Source organism: Cervus elaphus, chromosome X (assembly GCF_910594005.1).
Source record: "Cervus elaphus chromosome X, mCerEla1.1, whole genome shotgun sequence".
Taxonomy (NCBI): Eukaryota; Metazoa; Chordata; class Mammalia; order Artiodactyla; family Cervidae; genus Cervus; species Cervus elaphus.
The window spans coordinates 129,048,328-129,059,915 of NC_057848.1; the positions used below are offsets into that span (position 1 = coordinate 129,048,328).

Genomic DNA, 11,588 nt, shown 5'->3' on the forward strand with positions numbered 1-11,588 from the left:
TTTAATGCTTTAAAATCTATTTCAGATAATTTCAACATTTCACTTATCTTGGTTTTGGCATTATTAGGTGTATTGTCTCATTCAAGTTGTGGTTTTGTTGTTTATGATTTTCTTTGCATCCTTATCATTTTTCCTATTATACAATGAGACTCCCTTTTTTTTCATTTATTTTTATTAGTTGGAGGCTAATTATTTCACAACATTGCAGTGGGTTTTGTCATACATTGATATGAATCAGCCATGGAGTTACATGTATTCCCCATCCCGATCCCCCCTCCCACCTCCCTCTCCACCCGATTCTTCTGGGTCTTCCCAGTGCACCAGGCCCGAGCACTTGTCTCATGCATCCCACCTGGGCTGGTGATCTGTTTCACTATAGATAATATACATGCTGTTCTCTCGAAACATCCCACCCTCACCTTCTCCCACAGAGTCCAAAAGTCTGTTCTGTATATCTGTGTCTCTTTTTCTGTCCTGCATATAGGGTTATCATTATCATCTTTCTAAATTCCATATATATGTGTTAGTATGCTGTAATGATCTTTATCTTTCTGGCTTACTTCACTCTGTATAATGGGTTCCAGTTTCATATTATACAATGAGACTCCCTTTTATTTGACTTTTCTTTATCAGATTATCCCCCTGTTATGTAGCTAGAGGGTTGGGTGTATGTGCATTTTCAGTTTCTTTCTTCTCTTGGCACTACCTTTGCAAAAGTGGAGCAGTGACTCAAACTGTCTCATTGCACATGGGTTGGATGGATAAAAGTTTGGCTTCTTTCTTGGATCTCCAATCCCTTAGTGATGAAGGTTGTGTAATGACTCATGCCATCCCATTGCCTCCAAGTCTAGGTAGAGGCTTATCTGACCAGTGAACTTCACTAACACCAAGGATGTAGGGAGAGTTGAGTACCATTTATTCCCATCTTATTCTCCTGGTTCAGTTTCATTGAATAGTGGTTGTGTATGACAGCTCAGCTCCTCACTAGGTTTCACTGATACAATGAGTTTGGGGAACTCGAGTTCTGACTAGGTCTGCCTTAATCTACATTGTTTAGTCTCATTGCTGCTGAATTGACATGGGGGGATGGTTAGGAGAGGTTATAGCATAGATATCACTAGCACTACCTCATGCTACCAGATGACTCTGGAGTAACAGCTTATCATAAACCCTCACTGACACTACTCTGGGCAAGAAAATCATAGCATAGCACTGCTTGGTTCTGGTGAGTGGAGGATGGAAGGTAAGCTATGTGCTTGATATCATATCACTTAATACTACTCTGACAGGGAAGTACTGCCTGTTTGGGGAAAAACTGCCTGCTTCTGCCAGGTAGGGTATGGAAGATCAACTCTCTACTTAGACCTGCCAACACTACACTATCAAAAGAATTGGAATATCATATTCTCCCACCCAGTAGTAGATAGAATGCCAAGTCCCTCCCTGCATTTGAGGCTGTTGATCTTGTTTCCCACCACATATCCTATTCCTTACCCTGGCACACTCTGTGCTCCAACCACAAACTACTTACCAATATTTTACATGTCTTATGCCCAGGTATATCTCTGTGTCTTTAGCTCTTTTCTGCTTAGGCTGAATAGATCTCACTATTCTATCACCTACTGAATGTCTTCCTTTTGTTGTCTTACCATTTCAAGTTGTCTTTTCCAATCTCCCCAGCAGTAAGAAATCACTACCTCCTTTTAGTCCTCAGGGCATAACTTGTATCTTTTATAGCATGTGTTATAATCTGCCTTGTACAATGGAATTAATATTTATGCTTGTATCTATAGCTCTTCCAGTTATAAATTATCACTGTATCTCCCAAATTTATTCTCAATGTTTTAAATTGTATTTATTTATTCTATGATCTTCCCTTATAGCTCAGTTGGTAAAGAATCCACCTGCATGCAATGCAGGAGACCCCAGTTCGATTCCTGGGTTGGGAAGATCCACTGGAGAAGGGATAGGCTACCCACTCCAGTATTCTTGGCCTTCTCTTGTGGCTCAGCTGGTAAAAAAATCCACTTGCAATGCAGGAGACCTGAGTTCAATCCCTGGGTTGGGAAGATCCCCTGAAGGGAAATGCTACCCACTCCAGTATTCTGGCCTGGAGAATTCCATGGACTGTATAGTTCATGGGGTCACAAAGAGTCGGATATGACTGACTGACTTTCACTTTCACTTATTCTATTCTTGGCTGTGCTGGGTCTTCATTGCTGTGCAAGGGCTTTCTCTAGTTGTGGCAAGTGGGGGCTACTCTCTCTTGCAGTGTGTGGGCTTCTCATTGTGGTGGCTTCTCTTGTAGTGGTTTATAGGTTGTAGATATTCAACTTTCAGTAGCTGCAGCACTCAGTTGCTCAGGGCTCAGTTGCTCCACATTCATGGGCTTAATTCATGGATTTAGTTGCTCTGCAGCATGTGGGATCTCCCCAGATCAGGGATCGAGCCCATGCCCCTACATTGTCAGGTGGATTCTTAACTACTGGACCACCAGGGAAGTTCCTCAACATTTTATTTTATTTATCCAAAGTTTTGGCTTCCTTGTAGCATTTGAAAGATTGCTTTGAAACTGACTATAAGGAACAAAACCCACAACAGTGTCTCTTTGATTCACACTTTGCCCTTGACCAAGAAAACTTGGATGTGAAATAGAGCAAAGGTTCAGATGTAGAGCATGAGACAGGTGATTTATAGACAGAACTGATAAGAAAAAGGGGCTTGTTTTAGGGAAAGACTAGTTAAGAGGTTATACAAGTACTTGCCATGACAGTTCAGATACCAAGAAATTTACTTGCAATTTTCTTATTTAATCCTCATAGCTACACCTTGAGGTAGATGTTATAGTTATCCCCATACAGGCATACCTTGTTCTAATGAGTTTCACTTTATTGTGCTCCACATTTATTGTATTTTTAAAAAATTGAAGGTTTGTGGCAACCCCATGTCAAGCACCTATTGGTGCCACTTTTCCAACAGCATTTGCTCACTTTATATCTCTGTGTTATGTTTTTGTAATTCTTGCAATATTTTTAACTTTTTCATTATTATTATATCTGTTATGGTGTTCTGGCATCGGTGATATTTAATGTTGTTATTGTAATTGTTTTGGGGCACCACAAATAGCATCCCTATAAGATGACAAACTTATTGGATAAATGTTGTGTGTGTTCGGACAGTTTCACCAACTGGCTGCTCCCTCCTGTCTCTTCCCTGTGATATGACAATATTGAATAAGCCAGTTAACAACCCTACAATGGCCTCTAAATTTTCAAGTGAAAAGAAGAGACATGTCTCTCACTTTAAATCAAAAGCTGGAAATGATTAAGCTTAGTGAGGAAGGCATGTCAAGAAGCAAGATGGGCCAAAAGCTAGGCATTATTCGGCCAAACAGCTAGATTGTGAATGGAAAGGAAAAAGTTCTTCAAGGACTTTTTTAAAAGTACTACTCCAGTGAACACACAAATGATAAGAAATCAAAGCAGCTTTATTTCTGATACAGAGCAAGTTTTAATGTTTGGGATAAAAGATAAAACCAACCACAGCCTAATCTAGAGCAAGGCCCTAACTCTTCATTTTTATGAAGGCTGAGAGAGGTGAGGAAGCTGCAGAAGAAAAGTTTGAAGCTAACAGAGGTTGGTTCATGAGGTTTAAGGAAAGAAGCCATCTCCAAAACATCAAAGTGCAAGGTGAAGCAGCAAGTGCTGATGTGGAAGCTGTAGCAAGTTTTACCAGAAAATCTAGCTAAGATAATCAGTGAAGGTAACTACACTAAACAGATTTTCAATGTAAATATAGCTGTCTTTTATTGAAAGAAGATGCCCTCTAGGACTTTCATAGCTAAAAAAGAGAAGTTAATGCCTGGTTTCAAAGATTTGAAGGACAGGCTGACTCTCTTGTTAGGGGTTAATGCAGCTGGTGAATTTAAGTGGAAGCCAGTGTTCTTATACTATTCAGCAGATTCTAGGGCCCTTAAGATTTATGTTTAATCTACTCTGCCTGTGTTCTATAAATAGCATAACAAAACCTGGATGACAGCACATCTGTCTACAACATGATTTATTGAACATTTTAAGCCCACTCTGGAGACCTAACCTCAGAAGACAAAGATCTCTTTCGAAATATTACTGTTCATCACCAGTCCAGGTTCAATGCATGGGACAGGGTGCTCAGGGCTGGTGCACTGGGATGACCCAGAGGGATGGGATGGGGAGGAAGGTGGGAGGGGGGTTCAGGATGGGGAACTCGTGTAAACCCATAGCTGATTCATGTCAATGTATGGCAAAACCACTACAATATTGTAAAGTAATTAGCCTCCAATTAAAATAAATAACTTAAAAAAAGATAAAACTATGGGGAAAAATATTACTGTTTATTGACAGTCACCCAGAGCTCTGATGGAGATGTACAATTAGATTAATGTTGTTTTCATGCCTGCAAACACAGCATTCATTCTGTGGTCCATTGGACCAAAGAGTAATGTTGACATTCAAGTCTTATTATCTAAGAAATACATTTCATAAGGCTATAGCCTGCCATAGATAGTGATTCCTCTGATATCTGAGCAAGGCAAATTGAAAACCTTCTGGAAAGAATTCACCATTCTAGGTGTAAAATAAGTACACTAGTAATTCATGGGAAGACGTCAAAACATCAACATTAACAGGAGTTTGTAAGAAGTTTATTTCAATCCTTTTGGGTGATTTTGAGGAGTTCAACATGTCAGTGGAGGAAGTAACTGCAGATGTTATAGAAATAGCAATAGAACTAGAAGTGGAGCCTGAAGATGTGACTGAATTGGTACATTCTCATAATAAAACTTAAATGAATGAGGAGTTGATTCTTATGAATGAACAAAGAAAGTCGTTTCTGGAGGTGGTGTCTACTCCTTGCTAAGATGCTGTGAAGATCAGTGAAATGACAACAAAGCATTTAGACTATTGCATAAACTTAGTTGATAAAGGAGCAGCAGGTTTAAGAGGATTAACTCCAATTTTGAAACAAGTTCTATTGTGGATAAAATGCTGTCAAATAGCACTGCATGCCACTAGGAAATCATTTGTGAAAGGAGGTGGATATAGCAATCTACACTGTTGTCATATTTTAAGAAATTGCATAGCCCCCCCGCCCCAGTCTTCAGCAGCCACCACCCTGATCAGTCAGCAGCCATCAACATGGAGGCAAAATCCTCCACCAGCAAAAAAGATCATGATCTTTAAAGGATTAGATGATGGTTAATATTTTCAATTAATGTATATATCTTGGATTTTTAAACATCATGATATTTATTTCACACTTAATATCCAATACTATAATTAAACATAATGTTTACATGCATTGAGAAACAAAAAAAAATTGTGACTTTGTTTACTGAAATATTCATTTTATTGGAGTGGCCTTTTTAACCCATAATGATATGAAGCCGTCTCTTCTCACCAGTAAAGAGTGGAGGAATGAGAATGAGGAGTCTAGACTTCCCTGGTTTATATTGCCATCTTGTAAATTGTATAATGTAGGAATAAAGACATGCAGACATTCTCATTTAATCCTGATAACAGACCTTTGACTTGAAATAGGTGAAATTATAAATACTTTCTTTTCTAGTTTTCATATTTTCCATATGAACATGTAGTAATTTTATAATCAGAAAAACTGCAAATATGTACTACAAAAATCTTAATATTTTTTCTTTCTCTACAAAATTGGGAATCACAATTTTGCTTCAACATCCTGCTTTTTCACACATTGTTCTTATATGTATATCTCTATGTCATTAAATATTCTTTGAAAAAATGGTTTATACTAGCTCAATAAATCCATATATGAAGATAAACTAGTTTTACTCATTTTCAGAATATTTAAGATAAATAACAGAAGATCTTTACAAAAGAACATTATGGAACAATTTAAAAAAATGTTTCCAGAGTAGTTAACAACTCTGGGAAAAGTTCATGATATGAATTTAAAAAGAAGCTGTAAAGGTATGAAAGTTGTTCCCAATTTTGTGAAATACAAGCATAGATTTATTGAGATATCAGAAATGTTAACATTTTGGTGTATATCTAGATGGTAAGATTAAGGTTAGTGTCGGTTTTTATTTCACTGAATTTCAGAAAATCTCCAGTGTCAGTACATTCATTTTGAATTCAGAAAACTTGCATATTAATATTAAAAAAAGCATTATAATGAGTGTTCAAGTAGAAAATATAAAGGAGATTCTGGATCAAGATGGTGGACTGTACAACAGCATTTACTTATCCGAAAAAAAAATTGTATGGACAAACTGTGTGTATGTTGAATATTATTTTTTAAAAAAGCTTTGTGAGGAATTCCTGGAAGATAGAAAGCAGATGGAGAGGCTGTGGAGGAGGGTAGTGGGTGACAGACGGCCAGAGAGTAGGAGGAGGGGAGCCAGACAGTCTGGCTTGGGTTTGAGGGAAGCAGTCGGGGGGTGCGTGAGGAAATGAAGGAGTGAGAGCCTGAGACTGTGTGGACGAAAGCAGTGTGCGCACTAACCCGCCCTGCTGCAGCTGCTGCTGCTGCTGGCTGAGCGGAAGGCGGAATGGCGGGGGCGGGGCCGAGGCTGAGGCTCTGGCGGGCTCTGAGGGGTCGGGTTCCCGAAGCGGCAAAAACCCTGGCGCCAGAGTTAGGCCGAGCAGAGAAACATTGCTAAACCAAGGCCGCGCGGACTTCTCAAAGAACCGCCGCCGCTGGCGACTTGGCGCTGCAGCCATCCCTCTTATCTGTTTCCCGTCCTCTCCTCCGTCGCCGTTCCGCATCCGCCGCACCATCGATAACAGCTAAGTGGTCAATTCTGGGGACTTAGGGTTGGGAGTCGGGGCGGGCTCAAGGCGCGGGCAACACACGCCAGCCCGCCATCTCCAGCGGCAACCGCCACTGCTTGCAGATACCTCTCTGGAGCGGGAGAGAATACTGTCAAGAGGCCCCCACTGTTCTAGTGCCCAGAGTTAGAGCGTTTCTGCCAAGCCTTAGTGAGAGTCTTGCCTTTGGGGAAAGGAGAAGGAGAACGGACAGGACAGGATCTGTCTTTTTGGGAGATCACGAAAAAAAGATCTCATACTGGATAGCGTTGACTTTTTGTTAGTTTAATCTAGCAAGTGGCAACGTTGCCGAGCCTCCTTAAATCCTAGCCATGTCGCCCCCAACAGTGCCTCCAATGGGCGTAGATGGCGTGTCCGCATACCTGATGAAGAAAAGGCACACCCACAGGAAGCAGCGGCGCAAGCCCACTTTCCTCACTCGTAGGAACATCGTTGGCTGCCGCATTCAACACGGCTGGAAGGAAGGCAACGAGCCTGTGGAGCAGTGGAAGGGCACCGTGCTTGAGCAGGTTTCCGTGAAGCCCACTCTCTACATCATCAAATATGATGGCAAGGATAGTGTGTATGGGCTAGAACTGCACCGAGATAAGAGAGTTTTAGCACTAGAGATCCTTCCTGAGAGAGTGCCAACTCCTCGCATTGATTCGCGCCTGGCAGATTCCCTGATTGGCAAGGCAGTAGGTCATGTGTTTGAGGGTGAGCACGGTACGAAAGATGAATGGAAGGGCATGGTCCTGGCGCGAGCTCCTGTGATGGACACTTGGTTTTACATCACCTATGAGAAAGATCCAGTCCTTTATATGTACACACTGCTGGATGACTACAAAGATGGTGACCTGCGCATCATTCCAGATTCCAGCTACTATTTCCCTACAGCAGAACGGGAGCCTGGAGAAGTTGTCGACAGCCTTGTGGGCAAGCAGGTGGAGCACGCCAAAGATGATGGGTCCAAGAGAACCGGCATTTTCATTCATCAAGTTGTTGCCAAGCCATCTGTCTACTTCATTAAGTTTGATGATGATATTCACATTTATGTCTATGGTTTGGTGAAAACACCCTAAAGATTCGTTATACTATTGCAGAAGTTGTGGAATTATTAAATGTAAAATATATTGTGTGAACTTTTGAGAACAGTTTTGGTGTCAGAGATTAAAGAAGTTATTAATTACTGTGCGCCAAATTTACATTGACTAGTTCCACAATTTTGTCCCAAGTATACTTTGGTACTTTTTATATTACCTTGTTCTGTAATAAAATTTTTAAATAGGATGCTAATAGAAAATTGAAAACTGTTCATAAAATTTTAACAATGGAAAATTAGATAAAGAAAAATAAATGGTGTATACACACTGTATCTTCCCCTCCTCCATTTCTTTCCCTTACCATTTTTTTTTCTCCCCAGGTAACAAATGTTAAGAACATAATGTATATCCTTCCATGTTTTCCCCATTTTCCTAAAGGAAATTTGTTGTCCTTTCTACAGAAACAGCAAGCCACATTATTTCTCTGTAATTGCTTTTCTCACTTGACATATCCTCTGGTCAGTAACTACAGATATCTCTCTATCTCTCCCATGCCTCTGTCTCTTTTCCATCTCCCCCTGGAATTTATTTCTGTATATGGTATAAGATAGAGGTCCAACTATACATTGTACTTATATTGAATGCTTGATTGTACCATCACATTTGTTAAATGAATCACTCATTTCCCCTTTCCTTCTATTTCTCCTTGTCTTCCTTCTTTCTAATAGCTGCATACACAGTACATACTATGTACCAAAATGTACCATTTATGTACCATTACATTTTTGATGGTCTTTTATTTTCCTTTTTTTTTCCCACCATAGCACTGCTACTGATGCTTTTATTTCTATACAGTAGCTTCCCAGAAATGGGACTGCTAGGTAGGTGTATATTTAATTTTAAGAGATACTACAAAATTGCCATCCAAAATGAAAGTGATCATTTTCCAGCATCTCCTACAGCAGCACACTTTAGTATTTGCAAACCTGAATGGTGAAAAATTACATAGTATTGTCTCTTTAATTGACAAACTCAATGAGTTTTTTGTTTTTGTTTTTTACTATTTGGACTTTTTTGTGATTGCTAATTCTTATCTTTTGCTCATTTTCTATTGAATAGTTGATCTTTTCCTTATAAATCTGTAGTAATTCTAAATATATTTCCTATGTCGTGCTATTAGTCAGTTGTAGCCCACATGTGTTATGATTTTCTCCATTCTATCATTAATGTTGACTTTATTGATATCTTCTCTTTTTTACTGTACAGTTTTTTTTGTTGTTGTTATTTGTTTGTTTTTTAATTTAGATAGATTCCTATCCCTTTTTAAGCTTTTGGGTTTCTTGTCTTTTTCAGCTGAATGCTCCCACCCCTAGTCATACAAATATTTACCTACATTATTTCCTAATAACTATTTGATCCATCAGGAATTTATTTTTGTGTATGGCATACAATAGACGTCCAACTATACATTTTGTTTACATTGTATACCTGGTTATGCTATCACATTTATTAAATAAATCACCCACTTTCCAGTTTCTGAGCCAGTATCACATTATTTTAATTGTACTGGCTTGACCATAAACTTTGGACTTTGGTAAAGCAAGTCCCCTGTCACTGGTTGTTTTTTTTTTTTTTTTTTTTTCTTTTATGTAATTTGTCCTAGGCATTCATTCTTTTGCATGAAACTTGTCAGCATTCTTTCCACTTTTAAAAAAAGCGTGATGTCTTAGAATTGTATTACATTTCTGCATTTCTATTAGAGGATGATTTTAATAGTAATATTAATTGTAAATACTTGAGAATTTTGGTACATCATTAAAATCTTTTGGTTGTATTTTTGTAATGTTCTTCATATAGGTTCATCACATCTGATTAAATTTATCTCTAAATATTTTTACAGTTTTTGTCACATTTTGAAATGTATCTTTTCCTCCTCATTTGTATTTTTGGCAATATATACAAACTAGAGTTATTTTCCTTCTATTTTCATCTTACAAAATCCTCTGAATTATACTGGGTTTTTAAAGTAGAATATTTGGGACTTTTTAGGTATAGAGTCATCTCACCTGTAAGTAAGATCATTTTATTTCTTACAATGTTTATATTAATCATTATTATATTATCTGGATTCTCAAAAAAATGTTGAATGATGATTATGACAGACATGCCTGTCTTGTTATTAATTTTCATGAATTTGTCTTTAGTATTCTCTATTAATATGACATTTGCTGTTGGTTATTGGTAAATAGTAACTAACCATTAACATGTTTAGGGAATTTCATCTCTTCCTGTTTTACTTAACATTATTACTAAAAGTGGCTCCTGAAGTTTATCAAATATCTTTTCAGTGTCTATAAAATAGTACAATTTTTTTCCTTTAATTTGTTGGCATAATGAATTAGAGTGGTAGGTATTTGATATTGAACCAAATTTGTGTATCTGGAATAAATCCCACTTGGTCATGGTGTAATAATCATCTGATATATTGCTGGATATTATTAACTAATATTTTATTTAGTATTATTGTATTTACATTTCAAAGTGAAATTGTATTTTACAAGTTTTGTTATTAAAATTGTGCTAGCTTTAAAAAATGAAATTATGAGTTTTCAACCATTTTACTGTTCCTAGAATAGTTTAAATAGCTTTAGAATTATTTGTTCTTTAAAAACTAGCTGGTAATGAGCTATAAAAACAATCTAATCCTGGTGACAATTTCAGTGGTAGATCTTTAATCCACTTTCTTATCTCTTCAATGATAATTGATTTATTCAAGCTTTCTATTATAAAGGAATGTATATTCATCTGTGAAATACAAAATTTAAAGTTTTCTCTATTACAGGCTTCTTGCTTGTATTATTCAGATGCTTTATGTCTTTGTGTGCTGTATATGCATATATCTTAGATATGTTCAATTTTGAAAACATTGTAATAAAACCATCTCCAACTGTTTTAAATTCTCTTTGCATTTTATTTATTTTGAAAAATGAAAATATAGTATGGAAAGTATGAAAGACATAAGAAACATCTATTTACCTTCACTTAGAATTAGCAAATGTCAACATTTGGCATATTTGCAAAATATAAAGTTTCCTTCCTCTGCAAAGAGAGACACTATCATGAATTTAGAGTGAATATTGCTTATGTTTTATATTTTTATTGAACATATACCATAGTTGATAATAGTATTGATTTCTGTGTTTAAAAAAATTCAATATGAATAGTAAACTTTAAATCATGTGAAATTTCTTTTAGTTTTTGTTGCAGGGATCTTCTTTTTTTTCCAATTGGGAAATGGATTGCAACTTCAAAAATAACAGTAACACTGACTTTAGAATGCAAGTTTCTGTTCTAGGTACTTTTGCCACTCCTGATACCCAGGCTTGGCCCTAGCCACAGCACTGGCAATTGACTGAAAAAGACAAAATTTCACCTCTCAAGGACACTTTATCTTGACTGTAGTGAGGCAGCTATCCACCACCCACCACTGACCTCAAGATTAGAAATAAACCTTATATTTTTCCATGATAATACTGGCGTTATCCTACTTTCTGACACTCAGAATTAGGGCTGCTCCCAGTCCTGGAACTGTTTTAAGAGTTTGGGACATAGCAGTGGACAAAACAAAAAGCTTCATTTAACACACGGTCTTTTTTTTTTTTTTTATTTAATTTTATTTTTTTCATTTATTTTTATTAGTTGGAGGCTAATTACTTCACAACAT

General features: G+C 37.4%; 1 protein-coding gene across 1 annotated transcript; it reads left to right on the plus strand.

The window, feature by feature from the left end:
- The first annotated feature begins 6,477 nt into the window (after nucleotides 1-6,477).
- On the plus strand, nucleotides 6,478-10,815 carry SPIN4 (spindlin family member 4). The gene has a single exon (XM_043897585.1). It carries the CDS (start codon nucleotides 7,154-7,156, stop codon nucleotides 7,901-7,903), a length of 750 nt encoding a protein of 249 aa, XP_043753520.1. The 5' UTR covers nucleotides 6,478-7,153; the 3' UTR covers nucleotides 7,904-10,815.
- Nucleotides 10,816-11,588: the final 773 nt, after the last annotated feature.